Source organism: Bactrocera neohumeralis, chromosome 3 (genome assembly GCF_024586455.1).
Source record: "Bactrocera neohumeralis isolate Rockhampton chromosome 3, APGP_CSIRO_Bneo_wtdbg2-racon-allhic-juicebox.fasta_v2, whole genome shotgun sequence".
NCBI classification, from domain to species: Eukaryota; Metazoa; Arthropoda; class Insecta; order Diptera; family Tephritidae; genus Bactrocera; species Bactrocera neohumeralis.
Window position 1 is genome coordinate 36,094,651 of NC_065920.1, and position 21,492 is coordinate 36,116,142.

A 21,492-nucleotide genomic window follows, 5' to 3' on the forward strand; every position below is an offset into this window, starting at 1 on the left:
TTAAAATAATCAGTAAGTTTGGTTTGAATTACATTCTTCCATTTTTCATTTTCAACAAAAGTTTCCAAATCAGTTAATGGAAGAAGAAACTTGTCCTAATGTAGGTAATGCCTCATCAGTATCTGCCATTTCTTCTTCAGTGTCCAAATCGTCTTCATCGATATCTAAAAAGGAAAAAAAAAGAAATTATGTTTATTACATAAATATTTGTTTGGTTACAACAAAAATAAATATTCACCAGGTATAGCTGGAACTCCGCGACTTTCTAGAACGCTGCTGAGGATATCTTCCTCGGACGGGTTTTCCGAGGTCGGCACATCAATATCAACATTGACATAGTCCTCAAATGATACCTCGATAATTGTCACTTTTTTAAATGAAGACTCCAAATCCGCCATTGAAAGGTCTTCTTCATCCCACTGCTCAGATGGATTCTGCATGGCATCTTTTGAAAATCCTGCCTTTCTAAAACAGTTGTCAATTGTTTCTGGTTTAACATAGACATCCCATACAGTGCTTAAATTTCGAATAGCGTGGAGTAAGTCTATGGTAAAAACAGAAGTTCCCCCATCCAGCTGAGCCAATATATTCGTTAAATTACGTTTCCTGTAATGTTGTTTCATGTTGTAGATAATGCCTTGGTCCATTGGTTGCAGTAACGAAGTCATGTTGGGAGGAAAATAAGCAAGTTGAATGTTTTTTAGTTCGTCTTTTACATCACTAGGGTGCGCAGTGCAGTTATCAACAAAAAGTAAGACCTTCCTGTGTTGTTTACCAAATTTTTTGTCCAGATTCTAATCCATTTGGTAAAAATCTCACTGGTCATCCATGCTTTTTTGTTAAACTCATAATCGACATCTAACGATTTTACTCCCTTAGAGCACCTCGGATTCTTCGCCTTTCCACAATTTAAGTTTTTCCGATCCAGTCATATTGCTTCCCACCATGACAGTTATTCTCTCCTTGCTTTGTTTTCCCCCAAAGCATTGCTCATTTTTGAATGTCAGTGTTTTATTTGGCAGGCATTTGAAAAACAATCGAGTCTCATCGGCATTAAAGATGTCGTTTGCGTTTGTAATTTTCAATCAATCTTGGTAAAACGTTCATTACCCATTCTTCGCGATTTTGTAGGTTGGCGTCAGCACTTTCTCCACATAAAGTTTTTTGAACAATATCATGGCGTCTTTTGAACTTATTTAACCAACCTGTACTTGCCTCAAATTCATGTTGTCCTAGTGCTTCAGCAAAATCTTTGTCCTTTTGCTTCAATATTGTTCCAGATAAAGGAAGATTCTTACCACGTGCAACGACTATCCATTTCAGCACTGCTTCATCAATATCCTCAAACTGGCAAGTTCGAAGCCTTTTGCGTTGTACGCTAATTGCCGCATCTTCCACATTTTTCAAAATCATTTCCTTATTTTTTAGAATATTTGATAAAGTGCTGGGAAGTATTTCAAACTGATTAGCAATATCTTTTTTTCGTACCTTTCCTTCTTTAACTTTGTTAATAATTAATAACTTTTTTTCAAGTGAAATGCTGCTTCGATGCGTCATTTTTACTTCAATTTCTTAACACAACTGAACTCCTACTACAATGTACATACATATGTATGTATTTTCATTTTGGGATTCCCCGTATTACATTTCGTTTATTTCTGAGAATACGCAGTTACAAATAATTGAGTGTAACCGAAAACATATTTGAAAAAATTAACTATACGGAGACAAAAATGCACCGAAAGTAGAACTAAAAAGCTGTGTATTCAAAATGACTTCATTATAGGGAGAGCTTCATTGTAGGGAAGTTCACTATAAAGAAGTTCCACTGTATATATAAAAGAAAGTTGTGTTAGTTACACCATTTATAACTGAAGAACGGCTGAACCGATTTGGCTGAAAATTGGTGGGGAGGTAGCATAGAACCAGGGTAAAGACATATATCTTTATGTCAAAATTTAATCAAATCATAAGCATTTGTTCATAACTCATTCATCATTTGAATATATGAATTTTAAATAGATTCTTCCTCAAAAATAATACAATTGCTAAGTATTTGGAATAGTAGAAAAGAACTGCAACCAAATACGCAGTGAAATAGATTATAACTGGCCCAGTAATCAGTTGGTGAGTATGTATTACACCACGTCCATCCCAAAGGACTGATGTCATAACCTTTCCAGCCGACTTTTTCGCCTTTCCACACCTGAGAACCGGTTCATCATGTGCGGTCCACTAGAATGACTGTGGATTGGACCCCAGTGGGAAATGATGGAGCTATGTTTCTATTGTCACACACCGACGCAAACATTCGGTTTTATTATAGTTAAAGAGCACTCGAAACACTTTTAAGAATCAGTTATTCGTTGCTTTTGTTGGATTATGAACTTGCGAGGCACTTTGCACAGAGCTTTCGCCTCTTTAGAGCATCATTGTCCTCGGTGCTCATTTCGCCTGTTTCCAGCTTAGCAAATATCTTTTAAACGGTGGATTTCCCTGAGCCCAAATTCAACAGTATTTTCCCCAAAAGAAAAATGCTTTTTAACACACGAAATGCTTAATGATCCATTTTTTTGTAAAGTAACACAAGTTACTTCACAAAAATGCTATATCTCATTAACTAATAGTATTATCTATTTATCAGCCGCAGTGAAGCGTGGACGGGTCCTCTAGTGGTATATAAAATAGTTGCAAAAAAGGTTGAAAATACTGTCAAAAAGTCATTTATTCCGATAGTTTCACACACCAGAGTTGTACAAATGCTCACCACATACCATAAGAAATTTCTGACTCTTTTTAAGAAACCCAATAGGTTTGAGCTCTAAAAGAGACGACTTTGTCTCTTCTGCCGGAAAATTATTTGACATCGCTGCTTGTAAATGCATTTATTTTTCTTCTTGCACTTGTCCAAAGAAAAGGAAAATTCCTATCAATGAACAACCATTTCTCTTTGACCAAAGAACCAGAAGAATTGGTCGCATTGGAAGTGTTGATCTACCTGAAACAAAAAAGATTACAAAGAAAAATGAACGTAAAGAAAAGCTTTCAAAACGTCATTCAACATCAACACTTACCAGAAAAGTATCAGCTAGAATACGTGACCATTCAGATCAGCCAGACTCTCATACAGACGACAACAATGTAGGTGCGTCGCACATGGATTCTTCCAAAAACGATGCTGATGATGAATTTTCTCTTCCATCCTCTAAAACCAAACAAAACACACTAGTATTAGAACACACTGCTTTAGCTGCCAAAAGATTTGGAGTAAGTGATAGAGCAGCGGCCTTGATTGTTTCATCTGCTTTTCTGGATGCCAAAAAAACAGGTTTGATAACAGAGGATCAGGCTAGCTTTGTCACTGACAAATGCAAGATTAGTCGGGCAAAATAAAGTGTTGGAGTTAAGCTCCAAAACACCGAAAGTATTGACTCTGTATATGGGCTGTATTTTGACGGCCGCAAACACAATACACTTACATAAGTCAGCGAAGGTAAAAAGTACTACCGCGACACTGTCAAAGAGGAACATATTTCTCTTATAGCGGAACCTGGATGTACTTACTTTGGCCACGTCACCTCTCCTTCCGGGTCAGCTGAGGATAAGACGCAAGCTATTTGGCAACATTTACAAGACAATTCAGTTGATGTGGAACATCTAGAAGTTGTCGGTGCTGATGGCACCAACACGAACACAGGTTGGAAAGATGGAATCATTCGGAAACTAGAAGAAAGAATAGGTAGGCCATTACAGTGGGTTGTTTGTCTTCTACATTTCAACGAACTTCCATTTCGGGCTCTTTTCGAACAAATAGATGGTGTCTCAAAGAGTCCAAATACGTTCTCTGGCGACATAGGTAAACTGCTCCCTGATTGTGAGAAGTTGCCTGTTGTCAAATTTGAAAGTTTTCCATCCTGCCAATTACCTTCTGAGATTATTAATCCGACCCAACTTAGCACAGACCAATCTTATCTCTATAAAATATCAGAAGCTGTTATTTCCGGTCAATGTTCCTCAGATTTAGCGTCGATGCATCCAGGTAACACGTGCAAATCTCGCTGGCTCATCTGTGCAAATAGAATTCTGAGATTATACATTTCTACTGACAAACCAACAAAGGAAATAAAGATTTTTGTCAAGTACATACTTACAGTTTACTCACCTTTGTGGTCTTTGTGGTTCTCAATAAGATTCAACAGTTCAATCAAAGATGGCTTGCGCCATCTCTATGCTGCTATTCAAAGGTCGAGATACTTACCTGCTAAACTGCGCAAGGTTGTCGATTCATCCATTCAACAGAATGCTTTCTTTGCTCTTCCAGAAAACATTCTCCTTAGTATGATGACTGACGAACGGATAGAAGTCAGAAAGTTGGCCCTTGACCGTCTTCTGGCAGCCAGAGAAGCAGAGTCTGACACTGTAAATGGAAGGGTTAGATGTAATAAAGTGCCAGAGCTGAATTTCAAAGCTAATAATTATTACGATATGATGAACTGGAAGACTATTACCTTGACTGTTCCACCAGTTCTTTGTTCAGTTTCTAACGAAGAACCCATAAAAGGGCTGTCGGGAGACACTGCAGAGGAATGGAAATTTAGTGAATTCCCCTCTCACACCGTGGCAGTCGAGAGAACCGTCAAACTGGTGACAGAGGCATCTTCTAAAGTTATTGGCCCCCAATCTCGTGATCGTTTTATACGCTCTACACTGAAATCTAGGCAACAAGTGCCAAAGTCCAAATAATGTTGATCAATCCAAACCCTAGCTTCAACAGTATTTTTCCCCCAAAAAGCAATACTTTATAAACACACGAAATTACTTTTGATCTCTTTGTTGTAAACTAACACAAGTTGCTTCACTCAAATTCCTATACTCATAAACTAATAGTTCGATAGCTGTCCAATTTGTACACGTATCTTCTAAAGGTAGGGGCTGACTAAAAATCATTTGATTCATTATTAGTTGTACCATCTATGTATTTATCAGCCTACAAAATTTTCAGCCTAATTATGCAATACGAAATAAGAAAGATTTATTATACCATGAACAGGGGCTTGGTATTAAGAGTATCAGGAATTTTGAATAATTAGGAAGGAAATGTCGGAGATCCATGTCCGTTCGTCTGTTTGAGTATACGCGAACTAGTTCTTTTTCTAACCGTCATTTTCTATCTTTTTTTATGTATATTTAAAACCATTAGCTACAGCGTCTTTATAAAAGTTAAGGTTATTGCATCATATTATGTATAAATCAATATTAAGTTTAGAATATAACTTTCTTTTTAAAATCATACATTAATAACATTTACTTATTTTTAATAGATATCTGGCAATATTTCATCATTAGAAGTTGAAAAATGTTATCATGTGGAATATACTTCTCATATTGGGATTGATACAAAAAATATATATTTATTACGCTGGTTACTTAAAGATCCACAGGCTAATATATCTTCGTTGAATGACAAAAGCCTTTTGGTAACCCCTCCTCAGGCGTTTCTCATTGAAATTGGCCCGCGCTTTAATTTTTCTACTGCATTCTCAACCAATTGTGTGAATATATGTCAAAATGTTGGCTTAAAAAATATAGTACGCATAGAGATGTCAACGCGCTATCTTATTGGATTTAATTCAACTCAATTTATGACACAAACAATAAAATCAGAACTTATTGATTTCCTTGGGGATCGCATGACCGAATGTGAATATACTAAAAAAAATTTACCATTAAATAGTTTTAGTGAACAGCTTCCGAAATGTCATGAGCCTTGGTATCAGGTACCTCTTTTAACAGTTGGGCGACCAGCTCTGGAGAAAGTGAATTTTCAATTAGGCCTTGCGTTTAGCGACTGGGATATGGATTACTACACGTATCTTTTTCAAAAGGTTCTAAAACGGGATCCGTCTACTGTGGAACTCTTTGATTGTGCTCAAAGCAACAGCGAACATTCCCGCCACTGGTTTTTTCGAGGCAAGATGTTAGTAGACGGACAACAAAAGCCCGAGTCCTTAATAAAAATGATAATGAATACTCAAAAATATAGTAATACTAATAACACTATAAAATTCAGCGACAACAGTAGTGCAATGCATGGCTTTAAGCATAAATCAATACGACCACAAAAATGTTATGAGCCCAGCTGTGTTAAATTGGTAAAAACTGAGTCAGACTTAATTTTCACAGCAGAAACGCACAATATGCCGACAGCAGTTGCTCCTTTTAGTGGAGCTACCACAGGTACAGGTGGTAGATTGAGGTGAGTACTAAAAATAGTACTACATACATATGTATACTAGATGAGCGCAGTGCAATCATATGTTATGTGCTAGGGTTATAATAGCCCAAAAATTATATTATTTAATTCTCTTGTGTTCGTGTGCAAAGCGGATACAAGAAAAAATATTTACTCTAACTTCACTGAAGCTATAATATCCTTCACAGCCGCATTTATGATAGTATACAAGGGTATAAAAAGATCGATATCTTGACTTTATTGATCAGTTTGTATGGCAGCTATACGCTATAGTTGTCTACTTTGTCCGAAGATTGTAGTGCTGTCCTGGACAACAATCTGTGCAAAATTTTTTGAAGGTATTGACAGATAAAAAAGTTTTCCATATAAGGACTTAAGTTTGATTGATCCGTTTATATGGCAGCTATATGCTACAGTTGTCCAATCTGAACAATTTATTTAGAGATTGAACTTATGTACCTAATAGTGCCCATACACGAGCACACAAGTGCTTTCGATCGGTATGAATTCGTTTGCCCATACACGACACACAAATCCATTTTGCGTTCGTTCTTCACAGAGTTAACATGTGCGACAGGCAAGCGGAACATTTCTTGGAATTTATTTCTAATGTAGCATTTTTATCTATTTCATTGTATTTCGTTAATAAGTTATTCCAACTTTTATTTTTCTTACACTATGTATATGTATGAGCGCTTGGGCAAAAAGCGAAAACTTTGAAGCGTGATTTCTCGGTTTTTCATTTTTACGATTATTCTTAATTGGCGGGCAGGATAGAAAAAAAACTAAACGTCGTCTGGATTTAGGGCAAAGTTTATTATCATTGACATAAAATTATCTTCTATTTAAACTAAAAAAAAAATATTAAGAAAAATCAAGTTTTAACATATTTTTAAACAGCATGAAGTAAAATTCTTTTGATCAGAAGCCACTATTTATTCAATTTTTAATAAAATTTTAAATTTTACACTTTTTTTGGAATTTTCTTAATTTAACTAGAAGATAAATTAATAAAAAATATGAATCTCTTTGAATTTTTTGTTTCCGATAGAAATTGCGACCTGCATCCTGCCCGCCGTAAGAAAAATGTACATGCGAGATGCATCGGGTAATTGCTTCCCAAAGGCAGAATATCAAAGATTTCGTATCCAAAAAATTTGTGAAAGATGTTCATATATAAAAAATCGATTTTTTGAAGCCTCGAAAGCAGGCTCCCCCCTTAACACTTACCATTGTCCGCGATCTTCACTGTTCGACGGCACGAGAGAAATGAGATTTTGTGCGCCGACAACGCCATACACGATAAACATGTTCGCGCACCGATCGTAAAAAATCAAACATTTTCGCGAACATGGATCGGTACGCGAACAAGCCCATACACGATAAACCGCAAGCGCACACATACCGATCGAACGCACTTGTGTGCTCGTGTATGGGCGCTTTAAGGCATGTGTGCGAAAAAATTCCGAAAGCCGTTAAGGATAATATTTTTATTTATTACGGAAATTCTCGTTCTGTAAAGAATGTGTTTCGGCCGCTTCACTCAACTCATGGTCAACATAATCGGCCTACTGAGCGTACTATTCGCAACACCATTACCCATCTTGATTATTAGATAATATTCGACCGAATAGATCACGTCCAGCTCGCAGTGAATATAATATTGCAGTAGTAGCTGAGAGGTACACGAAAACCGTGGAGAGTCGGTTTGACACCGTCGGCAGCAACTCGGACTGACGTATGAAACGACTTGGAGCATTTTACGTCGATATCTTAAATTGAAAGCGTACCAAATACAGCTTGTGCATGAACTGAAGCCGCTCGACCTTCCCAAGGGACATTGCTTCGCTCTATGGGTTCTTGAACAGTTTCAAGAAGATCCGACGTTTACGAGCCAAATTTTGTTCGGCGAGAGGCTCATTTCTGGCTCAAATGGGTTTGTAAATAAGCAAAATTTCCGCATTTGGGATGAAGGGCAACTTGAAGAGGTTCAAGAGATGTCATTTCATCTAGAATAAACAACGATTTGGTGTGGTTTGTAAGCTGGTGGAATCATCGGTCCACGTTTCTTCAAAAATGATGCCGGTGAGAACGTAACCATTATCGCGCCATGCTTACCGACTATTTATTGCCTGAAATTGAAACTCTTGTTCTTGTCGACATTTGGTTTCAACAAGACGGCGCCACTTCCCACACATCGCTTCATTCAATAGATTTATTGGGAGAACACTGCGGTGAGCAGATAACTTTACTATTTGGGCCGGTCTATTGACCACCAAGATTGTTTGATATCACAGCGTTTTTTCCCGCTCGATTAAGGTTTGAAAGAGATAATCATCAAAAAATAAATGCCATATAATGTTCTTTCGAATGGTAATAAGCATTCCCCATTAAATTTGATATTTATGCGTTTTTTATTTAAAGTAGAGAACCTCGAAATAAATCTCGCTTTCATGGAAATGTTTTAGTTTTTAGTTCACTATGGTGTATCATAAAAATTTCCAAATCCTTCCAGCACTATGTAATATGGCCAAACCAACACGTTACCATTATGTGTTTGATGATGCCTTTAGTTACAAATGGTTCTGGTTTTTTGCACCACATGAGCAAATCTCTTGTCAAGCCATAAATTTCGATGCACATTTTTCCATTCTCACTTCCTGAAATTTTCCCTTTACTTCACCTTTTCCAATTGCGACATAAAATTGTTTACTTGAAAGCTGTTTTAAATCTGTTATGGCTTACGCTTCATCGTCCATAAAAAAAACATTTAAAATTTGGTAAACATTTTGTGTACAGCTTTTTCCCTCGATTTGTTTATGTAATTCTCTGCCTGAAGCATTTCAACTCGCATTAAGGGGGGGTTAGGGGTAGTCAGAGGGACGAGAGCTTTCCGCTAGCTCGGCCTCGTTTGAAACCTACAACCAGGTGGCGAGGCTCAGAAAACTATTATCCAAAATCTCGGCATCGGTATAATTTGCAAAACTAGCGGAGAGTGAACGCACAACTGTGAGGACTCATTAGAGAATCACAGAGAACTGTAGGGTGGAGTGCTGTCTCCGCTCCCATGGACATTAGTGGTAAATAAATAAATAAGGAACTTCGAATGCAAAGCCCCAAAGATAATGGCACATGCAGACAACATTGGCATCTTAATAAAGGGAGGTTGTCTAAACACCAGTAGCAGTATTAAGACCACCACTCTCAACAATGTACAGAATTTTGGTCTGGGGTTGAATTCGGAAGAAAATGGACCTCTTTGTATTCACAAGAAAATACGATATCCGTCTATGGCATAGCTCGGTTGGCGGTGGCAAGCACCGACTACATGCTCCCACTTTTCAATTGGGAACGAACGTTGAGAGTAAACATAAAAAAATTTGATTGGTATGTTAGCTGCGCGCAACACATTAAACATCATCCTCGAAAATGGAGGACGGAGTTGGAGCGGGAATATACTGTCCTTGCTGCCAAACCACTGCAGTATATTTCAAGCAGAGGAAAAGCCACGGAGATAGCCTCTAAGCAGACAATTCCACAGTTAACATCTACGTAGACAGCCAAACGGCAATCAAGGCAGTTACGTATGTTGGCAAATCGACCTGAATTGTCTTGGAAAGCAGGGCAGCCGTGGAGAGTGTTGACAGGGATAAGCGATTTCACGTCTACTGGCTGCCAGGTCACAAAGGCATCGATGGCAATGAGACAGTGGACGAGATTGCCAACAGTGGTGTACGGCTCTCATCCGATAACGTAACCGACATTGGTAAACCCATTCATTGTCTATACCACGAGCTAGACCGGAGCATGGTAAGAAAGGGTAAAGTTCGATGGAATGATCTATGGGAATGCAAAACTGCAAAAGCTATGTGTAAAACGGTAAATCAAAAATACACAAAGTTCGTACTCACTCTTAATAGAAGAGACTGAAGATACATGATTGGAACACTCGCTGGCCACAGACTGGTGGCGACACATGACTGCAGAATAAGGCTGACAGTTCGAGAAGATTGCAATAAATGTCAAGAGCAAGGCACCAGCGAAATAATGGAGCATATCTTTTGCACTTGTTCCACACTAGAAAAGTAACGCTAGACGAGGGAAAGGCTAGTCGTGCTCGGGTGGCAAGCTTTGTGTTGGGATGAACATGCCCACAATACTTTTTGGTGGAATTGTTAATTGGATTTTAAGAAACTCATAACAACTTTAGTTGAAATCTCTGATAGCGCTATTGTGTAATTAACTAGTGAATTAATCGATAGGTGGCTTTTTGGGTATGTACGAAGTTCGTCAGTATAACTCAATTTATATTCAAATTGTTCCCTATAATTTTTTGACAGCGCATAAAAGTTAATATCTAAATTCAATAGGTATGCTAAAAAAACAACTAAACCTTTTGTAAAATATTGATTTTGTCATTTCTATTTTTTGTGGTTAGGTTCGTGGTATTGATAATTTATTATATATCTTTATTTAGGGATGTTCAAGGTGTGGGACGTGGCGGTATACCTATAGCTGGCACTGCTGGTTATTGCGTTGGTTGTTTAAATATTCCAGGTTCGTAAGTATTTTGCAAGTCTTAAATTATATATATATGTATGTAAGTATATCATAAATTAATTAGAGGAATAGTTTTACTTATTAAATGAGAAGCGATGTATGTAAAACATTTTAAATAGAAATATGTATGTATAAACAATGCAATTTTTCAAGCTCTCACAAATACTTACTATACAGGATATACACAAACATACGAGAATAATGATTTTGAATATCCATCATCGTTCGCCAAGCCACTTAAAGTTTTAATTGAGGCAAGCAATGGTGCATCCGATTACGGCAATAAATTTGGCGAGCCTGTAATTGCTGGTTTCGCTATTTCTTATGGTCTTGAGAATCGAGTTGGTGAACGCCAAGAATATGTTAAGCCAATCATGTTTAGCGGTGGTATGGGCATAATGGACTCAACAATGCGTCAAAAAGTTGATCCAAAAAGAGGTAACTAGTTAAATCTTTTTGGACATTTTGAGTTATTTGACTTACTTGATGACTTGAAATTTGTAGGAATGTTACTAGTTAAAATAGGCGGACCAGTATATCGTATTGGTGTAGGAGGTGGTGCTGCGAGTTCTGTAGAAGTACAAGGATCCAGTAATTCCGATGTAGACTTCAATGCTGTTCAGCGTGGTGATGCCGAAATGGAAAATAAGCTTAATCGAGTTGTACGCGCCTGCATAGAAATGGGCGATAACAATCCAATATTAGCCATACATGACCAGGTAACTATACTATATTATAAATAAATACGTTGAAATTATGGTATTAGACATTATAATATTTATATTAGATATCTTCCTTAGTAGAAGATTGAACATGTTTCCCAAATGATACTAATAGGCAGTCTCGGGGGCGAAGGGGGCCGTCGCCCCGGGCGCAACGTCTTGGCGGCGGCAAAACGATATTCGCTGTTTTTTAATATTCAGAAAAATACTTCAACAAATTTTTTTACAAAATTTATTATAAAAGATAAAGAGTTGTACACTCACAATATATGATGCAAAATATTAATTTTTACTCGAATACTCTTCATAGTTTCTTTTACCGAACATATTTTTTTAGAAACCAACGGATATGTCACAGTTGAAGCATAGGGCAAACTGTGAGAAAAAAACAGTATCTTTATTTTTACTCTGTCGTCGCGAAGTGGCACTCTCACAGTTACCCTATGCTTTGAATGTAACAAATACTTTTATTTCTCCAAATTTTCAAAAATGGTATTTAAAAACTCCAATTCGTGCAAAAATTCCTGCAAATTGTGTCAAAAGATATAGAGCGAAAATGGATTTTTTCTAAGGCTTTTAATAAGATGTCTTGTAAATTTACTATCAATTTCCTCAAAAACCGTATTGTGAGAATTTTGGAACTTCAGAATTTGCGTGGCTTCTAGTTCCTAAATTTTATATATGTATGTACTTAATATCGTAGACTTTTTGTAAGAAATCACTTTTGTTCGAATCACCTCATGATATTTGTAGGTAGGTAGATAAAGGAGGACGGCAGAACATCCTTGGCCCCGGGCTGCCGAAGTTGTAGCTACGCCACTGCTAATAGGATATTTTTTGTTTTTAGTTAGTACTAATTTAAAGTGTAGTATAGTTTAAAATTGTTATAAATGTTTGCTCAAAATTAACAAATAAAGAGGAATGAAGATATTAATACTGCCTAGCTTTTCACGCGGCGTTGATCGCATTGGATCCCTTAAGTATATAAATAAATAAAGGGTGATCTATTTCGAGGTTTCCTGCAATAAATGATACTCATGATGTTTTGCTCCAAGGCCTGAATCGAAGCGGGGTTGTTCGCAAAGACTTGAAACTTTACACATCCTCACAGGAAAAAGTCGAACAGTGTGATATCGCACGATTTAGGTGGACAATCGATCGGCCCAAAATTTTAAATTTTCACCTCACTGAAGGTTCTTTCAATAAATCCATTGATTGATGCGATATGTGGAAAGTGGCACCGTCTTGCTACAACCAAATGTCGCCGAGATCACGAGCTTCAATTTTAGGCATCAAATCGTCGTGATTCTATTGGCACACCAAACCGTTGCTTTTTCTGAATGAAATTGCTACTATTGAATATATTTAAGTTCCTCTCTGTCCCAAAGGTGGAAATTTTGCTTCTTTACATACCCATTAAGCCAGAAATGGGCATAATCGCTAAACTAAATTTGGGTCGAAAATGTCGGATCTTTTTGGAACTTTTCAAGAACTCATAAAGCGAAACAATATCTTCAGTTCCGCTTTTAATTTAAGATCTCGATGTAATGCGCCAAGTCGTTCCATACTTCTTCTTCTTCTTTACTGGCGAAATGATCACGAATAATCAATGTATGTACTATGAGATGGTGCATTATCGCACTTCTTTGTTCAATAAATTCAGACATAGTAAAAATCGAAGAATTCACTTTTAGAGCCTTACAAAACGATGCGTATCTCAAATACTATTGAAATAACAGTACTACCAACTTACGAAAAAAAAATTACTTATTCGAAAACACGCCAAGTATAAATTAAAAATTCACCTCTCAATCTGATCACAGTAGTACGTCAGTCCGAGTTGCTGCGAACGGCGCCAAATCGACTCTCCACGGTCTTCGTGTATACTCTCAGCTACGGCTGCTAATTTTTCTTCTTCACTGCGTGCTGGTCGAATATTATCCAATAATGAATGCTGTGTCTCAAGATGGGTGATGATGTTGCGAATAGTACGCTCAGTATACCGATTATGTTGAGCGAAGCGCGCGAAACACATTCTTTACAGAACGTGAATTTTCGTAAGAAAGTTGAACGATTTGTAGACGTTCACGTTGATGAAATGCCAACAATACTAAATAAAAATAACACGAAAGCTTCACACGACTCCCGCATGATCTGTCAAAAAAGGCTATTGAAAAAAGTACCTCTACGTGGTAGACATCGTGTACATAACACGAATACTATACAGTGTTGGTTTTCTTCGTGGTGGTAGTGGTAAGCAGAAAACCCCAAACTATTCGGATTTATAAACATACTAGCCTAAACCCGCGGCTCCGCTCGCTTCTTGTTGTCAAAGATATCATTAATCATGATAACAATATAATAGAATAGTTAAATTGGCAATCTACATTTTTAATTCAGTTCGTAAATCACTTAAGTAATACTAAATATTAAATACCTGTAATGTAACATCATTTTCACAAATATCTTATCACTTGAAATAAATAATACGTAAAATATATCAAAGTCTCTGCAGTATACTGCATCGTATATCGTACACTTTCAGGAAATAGCAATTCGTACGATTTTGTTTTAGGTAATTCGTTCGATTGTGCAGCACAAAGCGCACGTCAACAAACACAAGGAAGGTTCGACGTCGGGAAGCTGCAATCACAACAGACAGCCGAACTTCTCAGCTTGCACAATTGCTGTCTGAGAGCACTCGTCAACAACTCGGTATAAGGGAACCGAACCGAACCATTGGTTTTCGGAAAAAGCAAAAGAACAGCAGGTACGACGAGGAGTACCGTGTTGCAGCGGAGAGAAAACAGGCTGCCTACCTCGCAACGGTACGATTGACCACAACACGTGCGGGATGGGATAGATACCAAGAGTTGAAACGGGAAGCGAGACGCATTTGCAGACAGAAAAAGAAAGAGGCCGAAGAGGCAAAAAGGATAATAAGTCGTCGCCGTGTACTGACTCAAAAGTGTGAGTATGGATTATCTTGCTCCCGCTACTTCGAAAACACTCTCGGCTGCTACGTCTGCTGCTTGCTCCACTCGCTCTATTGCTACTGACAATAATAATGCCAATACATACGCTGACGCTGTTGGTAGGAACATCAACACTCACTCGAAAGCCAATAACAATCCAACAGTTGCTGCTAAACCAGTTCGCCCCCCCTGTCGCTGCCAATGCTGCTCAATCTGTCTCCGTTGATGATTCTGTTAACTTGAACTCTTCTACTTCAATTACTGCTAACAGAAATTTGAAGTTAAAAGTGAGTACCAGGAACAAAAAATCCCCAACCACTTCAACTGTTGTTGGTGTTAATGCCAATGCCGATCTTGATGTCATCATACCCAAGAAATGGATTCATTTATCTGCCTTTAAGAGCTCAGTCACTAAGGAAGATATTATATCTTTTGTTGTTAAACATGCTAATGTTGATAGAGAGCATCTTCTATGCTATAAACTAATTAAGAAAGATACCGATATTAATAGTCTTAAGAGGATAAACTTTAAGCTAGGTGTGTCCCCATCTTTTTTTAATGCCGTTTTCTCCTCTTCAGTGTGGCCTTCTGGCATTAAGTTGCGTCCCTTTAAGTTTTTTCCAAAGGGAGGGGAAAACAGCGCTGCAGATTAGTTGATGCGCCTGTTAATCGCGATTCTTTTCATGCATTTTCTGCACCTTCCTCAACTGGCTCCTGTCTTAAGGTCTACTACCAAAATTTATCGGGTATTAGGTGTAAATCAAATATTATTCGCAATTTTTCTTCACGTTTGGATTTCGATATTATCGTTATTGTTGAGACTTGGCTGAATTCTAGTTATTTTGATAGCGAATACTTTGACTCAAATCTCTATTATGTCTTCCGCAAGGTCAGAGATCACGAAAAAACTGGCTGTCAAAGAGGGGGTGGAGTTCTCTTAGCAGTTCATCGCAAATATCGTCCTCTTTCTTTACTTAGTCTTTCTCAGTGATAATTTAAAATTTAGGTTTCTTGATGGATTCTCTTCAATTACTCCAGCCACCATCCATCATTCTCCGCTAGCGTTTGAGATGGATACTTATCTTTTCGCTCCTGTTAAACCTATTGATGGGCTTGGTTTTAATTTTGCATTTTGTGAGCTACAGCTAATAGTTTCTCCATTTTTAAGAAATCAATTCAGGAATTTTGTCATTATAATATCCCGCTCAAACACATACAACCATATAAGCTGCTTTGGTACACTAAGGACCTTAAACGTCTAAAAAATCTTAGAAATAAATATATAGAATATATAAATATAGAAAATTCTCTTCACCTAAATCTCATGTTTCCTTTGTTCAATATCAGCACTACACAAAACTGTTTAATGAATTGGATAAGTTCCTCTATAAAAGGTTTATTAATAACACGGAGTCTACAATTAAGTCGAACCCTAAGTTCTTTCGGAACTTTGTAAAATCTAAAAGAGCGTGTTCGGCTATTCCCTCTGCTTTACGTTAGGGTGATAAGTGTCGGCATGCATGCCGGTCGAAATCTCCGATTTGTTCGCTGAATTTTTCAAATCGAACTATGTTCAAGATGATCCTGGTACTAGTTCCACTTTTTCAGCTGATAACTTCCCATCCATAAATTTTGGCTTACTGTGTCTTTCACAGGACGATATTGCCAAGGCTATTTGTGATATTAAGTCTTCGTCCAAATTGGATTTGGACGGGCTTCCGCCCGTACTTATAAAAAATTGTACTGCCTTAGTATATCCTCTCATGCTTATCTTGAATAAGTCTCTCGCCACCGGGGATTTTATTTCTGATTGGAAATTGACTTGCATTATTTCGAAAATTTTTGAGTGTTCTGTTAAAAATAAATTATTTTTTGCAGTAAAATCAATAATTAATGTCAATCAGCATGGGTTTGTCTCTGGGCGCTCCACTGTGTCAAACTTAGCAGTTTTTAGCGATTATTGTATGTCTGCATTCTCCGCTGGATTTCAGTTAGATTGTGTCTACACAGATTTCTCTAAAGCCTTTGATAAAGTATCACACAATATTCTTATTATCATCTCTAGGGTTTCACTCGGTCTTCTTGAAGTGGATTAAATCATATCTGCAAAACAGACGATGCGTTGTCATTGTCGATGGAGTGTCATCTGATTCATTAATTGCGTCTTCGGGAGTCCCACAAGGGAGCGTCTTGGGTCCACTTCTCTTTGTGCTGTTTATCAATGGTATCTCCTGTTGCTTCTCTTTCGCCAACTTTCTGTTATATGCAGATGACTTAAAAATTTTTGCATTAATCAAAAACACACAAGATGTACTCAATCTTCAATGTGATATTAATACTTTTCATAATTGGTGCCTGAAATCGAAGCTTTTTCTGAATCTAGATAAATGCTCACAGATTTCTTATGGTAGGGGACGCAACATCTTATCTTCTAGCTTCTAGATCTTGGGGTAATCTTTGACAACAGATTTTCTTTCAGTAATCACTTAACTATATCTCTTCAAAATCTTTTTCTGTACTTGGCTTTGTCCGTCGAAATTCTACAAATTTTTCCGACCCCTACACGTTAAAATTACTGTACACATGTTTTGTGCGGTCCATTTTGGAGTATGCAGTGTTTATTTGGAGACCATATTGCATATCGTCAATTAACAGGATCGAGCGTGTTCAAAAGATCTTTCTTAAATATGCTCTCCGCTCCTTAAAGTTTGTTGACCCAACACCATCGTATACATCGCGTTTATTGCTTTTACATCTTAAATCACTGGAAAATCGAAGGTCCGTTTTCTCCCTTTCATTTGTCTACAATGCCATTAACGGTGATATTGACTGTTCCTACTTATTAAAGAAACTTAACTTCAATACTCCCCCGCGTTGTCTCAGATACATTTCCCAATTTTATTACAAAAAGGAAAGTACTAAGTCAAAGCTAGCTAAAGGAGTTTAACTCGATTTCCGAGAAAGTTCATCTTGATTTTTCTCACTCTATGGTATCCTTTATTAATACCCTCAATTCTGTTTTTTGGTTTAAGTTATCTACTCATGTTATTGTAATTTAATTATTTTAGAATTCTAATATGCATCCTAGTTTTTCATTAGTCTGTAAGAATCAATGTTCATAGACTTTACTAAATAAATAAAAGCGAATAGCTGTAATAAACGAAATGTGTGAGTTTAAAGAGCTTGATAAGCTGGGCGACAGCGGTAATGCTCGAAAATTCTATGAAAAAATGCGGCGGCTTACAGAAGGTTTCAAGACCGGAGCATACTCTTGTAGAACCCCCAAAGGTGATCTAGTCACCGATGCCCAGAGCATACTTAAATTATGGAGGGAACACTTCTCCAGCCTGCTGAACGCACAACACCAGGAGAAGGCGAACCCGATTCCCCAATCGATGACGATGGAGCAGACGTTCCATTGGCCGACCATGAAGAAGTTCGAATAGCAATTACCCGCCTGAAGAACAACAAAACGGCGGGGGCTGATGGATTGCCGGCCGAACTATTCAAACACGGCGGCAAAGAGCTGATAAGGAGCATGCATCAGCTTCTTTGTAAAATATGATCGGACGAAAGCATGACCAACGATTGGAATTTAAGTGTGCTATGCCCAATCCATAAAAAGGAAGGCCCTACAATATGCGCCAACTACCGTGAGATAAGCCTCCTCAACATCGCGTATAAGGTTCTATCGAGCGTATTGTGTGAAAGATTAAAGCCCACCGTCAACAAACTGATTGGACCTTATCAGTGTAGCTTTAGACCTGGCAAATCAACAACCGACCAGATATTCACCATACGCCAAATCTTGGAAAAGACCCGTGAAAGGAGAATCGACACACACCGCCTCTTCGTCGATTTCAAAGCTGCTTTCGACAGCACGAAGAGGAGCTGCCTTTATGCCGCGATGTCTGAATTTGGTAACCCCGCAAAACTAATACGGCTGTGTAAACTGACGTTGACCAACACGAAAAGCTCCGTTTAGGATCGGGAAGGACCTCTCCGAGCCGTTCGATACTAAATGAGGTTTCAGACAAGGCGACTCCCTATCGTGCAACTTCTTCAACCTGCTGCTGGAGAAAATAATTCGAGCTGCAGAACTTAATCGTGCAAGTAAAATCTTTTATAAGAGTGTACAGCTGCTGGCGTATGCCGATGATATTGATATCATCGGCCTCAACACCCGCGCCGTTAGTTCTGCTTTCTCCAGACTGGACAAGGAAGCAATGCAAATGGGACTGGCAGTGAACGAGGGGCGAGACGAAATATCTCCTGTCATCAAACAAACAGTCGTCGTACTCGCGACTTGGCTCTCACGTCAATGTTTACAGTCATAACTTTGAAGTCGTAGATAATTTCGTCTATCTTGGAACCAGCGTAAACACCACCAACAATGTCAGCCTAGAAATACAAAGCAGGATAACTCTTGCCAACAGGTGCTACTTCGGACTGAGTAGGCAATTGAGAAGCAAAGTCCTCTCTCGACGAACAAAAACCAAATTCTATAAGTCACTCATAATTCCCGTGCTGCTATATGGTACAGAGGCCTGGACGATGACAACAACTGATGAGTCAACGTTGCGAGTTTTCGAGAGAAAAGTTCTGCGAAAGATTTATGGTCCTTTGCGCGTTGGCCACGGCGAATATCACATTCGATGGAACGATGAGCTGTACGAAATATACGATGACATTGGCATAGTTTAGCGAATTAAAAGACAGCGGCTACGCTGGCTAGGTCATGTTGTCCGGATGGACGAAAACACTCTAGCTCTGAAAGTATTCGACGCAGTACCCGCCGGGGGAAGCAGAGGAAGAGGAAGACCTCAACTCCTTTGGAAGGACCTGGCTTCTCTTGGAATCTCCAATTGGCGCCACTTAGCGGAAAGAAGAAACGACTGGCGCACTGTTGTTAACTCGGCTATAATCGCTTAAGCGGTGACTACGCCAATTAAGAAGAAAAAGTGTTAAATAGTGGAATTGTCTGCGAGCGAATCCCCGACATATACAGTCAAACCTGGATAAGCGAGAGTTCAAGGGAGCACAATCTCATTCTCGCTTATAGAGGTTTTTCGCTAACCCGAGTGCGATAAAATAACAATGTTATTTAGTTCCACGCAATAGAATAGGCGCAATATTGACAAGAAAACAATACAAAAACAATTGTAGGAAGTTCCATGAAAGTTAAGAATGAGCCATAAAATAGCAGATGTTAAATTTTGTAATTTGTTTTGTCATTTATTACTTTATGTGTGTATCTTTTATGTATGTATGTATGTATGTATTCTTATTGTAACTATAATTCCTCCTAAATAATATACATAAATAAATAAAGCTTGACTGTCGCTTATAGAGGTATAGATAAGTAGCATTCTCACTACGGAGGTCCATGAGGGAAAAACGACTCTCTCTTACAGAGGATTCTGTTTCTCGCTAATAGAGGTTTTGGGAGCTTAAAATGACGGTTCCTGGCTATAACTCTCACTTATAGAGTTTTCTTACTAATCCAGTTCTCACTTACCCAGGTTTGACTGTATATACATTTTTTAAAATTTTCAAATGTTCCTTTAGGAGGAAATAGTTTTCATATGTAAAAATTTAATCTTGTCTAATGGTTGCACCATTTTTTTAGTTTATTATCGATATATACAAATGTACTGTATTTAGACTTATTTTTTTATATTCGTTGCAAATAGCATGTTACAGTATACCACAGTCTGGAACTTGCTGTTGGCCTACAGTTTGAACTAGGTATAATTTACAATCCAGAAATTTAATAATTTCAGTTGGGAATTTTCTCCAGTATCCTCGATATAAAAAATATGACACAAACTATCTCATGCTTTTCTCATAATAATGCAAGTCTTTTTCGTTCAATATTAATGCCAATTTATATAAATAATTATTTTTCTCCTTTTAGTTTGAAATGCTTCAAAGCATATTTTTTAACTATATTTATTTTTGACTTTTTTAAATGTTCTATAAAAACATGTACTTTTAGTATTTTATGTAAACCAGATTTATTATTTCGCCACACTTGGTGGATTCACCTTCTTTGAGACTGTGTTTGTTATTCAAACTACGGCATGGAAAGTTGATGGCAGAGAACGTATATCATAGAGAAGGTTGACAGGGCGGAGAACGTAAAAATATTTTTGGCTAACAAAATGCGATGAGCGTTTTTCACCACAGCAAGCTCAGAAGGAGAAATTTTGGCATTCAGTGAAAATTATACTCAGAAATATACATACATTGCTATTACAGACTTACATATGCATTTATTTTGGGCCTTTGCATATAATTTTATACTTTTACATGCAATCATATTAATTGATATGATTTGCGTATTTTTATGAATATATTGAAAATTGATAACATTATAATACATATGTGAATTTATAATATATTATCAAACATATGAAATATTTAAAAAGTAACTCTTATGTGTACATTAACTACAAATATTACTTTGAAAATAGCATAATTTAATTATAATGTTATTAATTTTGAATGACTATAATGGTCCTCACAGGTATCAGATCCGTCAAAATCGGAACTTACTTCTTTTGGCATATAATTTAGCTTTTGAGCCTATGAATACGGTGTTTGGAAAGAACCAGACTGATCACGAGAGCGTTTAAATACGTGGTGAGGTTGTGTGTGTTGTTGGTGTGGCAACATAATGTTAGGTTGAGATTGGTCGTTGTTTGGTTTATGAAATGAAACATTATTTTCATGCGCTGTGTGATTTCGATAAACGAAAGAACCGGGATCTACTTCCATTGCAGTTGGTCTATTATGCATATTTGGTGAGAGGTTCTTCCGATAGGGCTGAGAAAATGTGTACCGAAGTACTGCTGGCTTGGACATATTTGGTTTTACTAAATTACCCATAGCAAATGTTTGCGCAAATTTGTATCGCTTATGGTTAGTCTCAAGCTCCTGGGCAGCAGCTAATGCGGAAGGTAAGTCCTTTGGACCTGAG

General features: G+C 37.6%; 1 protein-coding gene across 2 annotated transcripts in view; it reads left to right on the forward strand.

The window, feature by feature from the left end:
* LOC126753421 (phosphoribosylformylglycinamidine synthase) overlaps positions 1-21,492 on the forward strand; it is a 45,791-nt gene that overhangs the window by 11,640 nt on the left and 12,659 nt on the right. The window contains exons 2-5 of one of the 2 annotated variants that reach the window (XM_050464832.1): positions 5,322-6,256; positions 10,731-10,810; positions 10,991-11,251; positions 11,318-11,532. In XM_050464832.1, coding sequence (XP_050320789.1) covers positions 5,322-6,256; positions 10,731-10,810; positions 10,991-11,251; positions 11,318-11,532 — 1,491 coding nt within the window. The remainder of the gene's footprint in view (positions 1-5,321; positions 6,257-10,730; positions 10,811-10,990; positions 11,252-11,317; positions 11,533-21,492) is intronic. The other variant, XM_050464835.1, reaches the window with a different exon arrangement.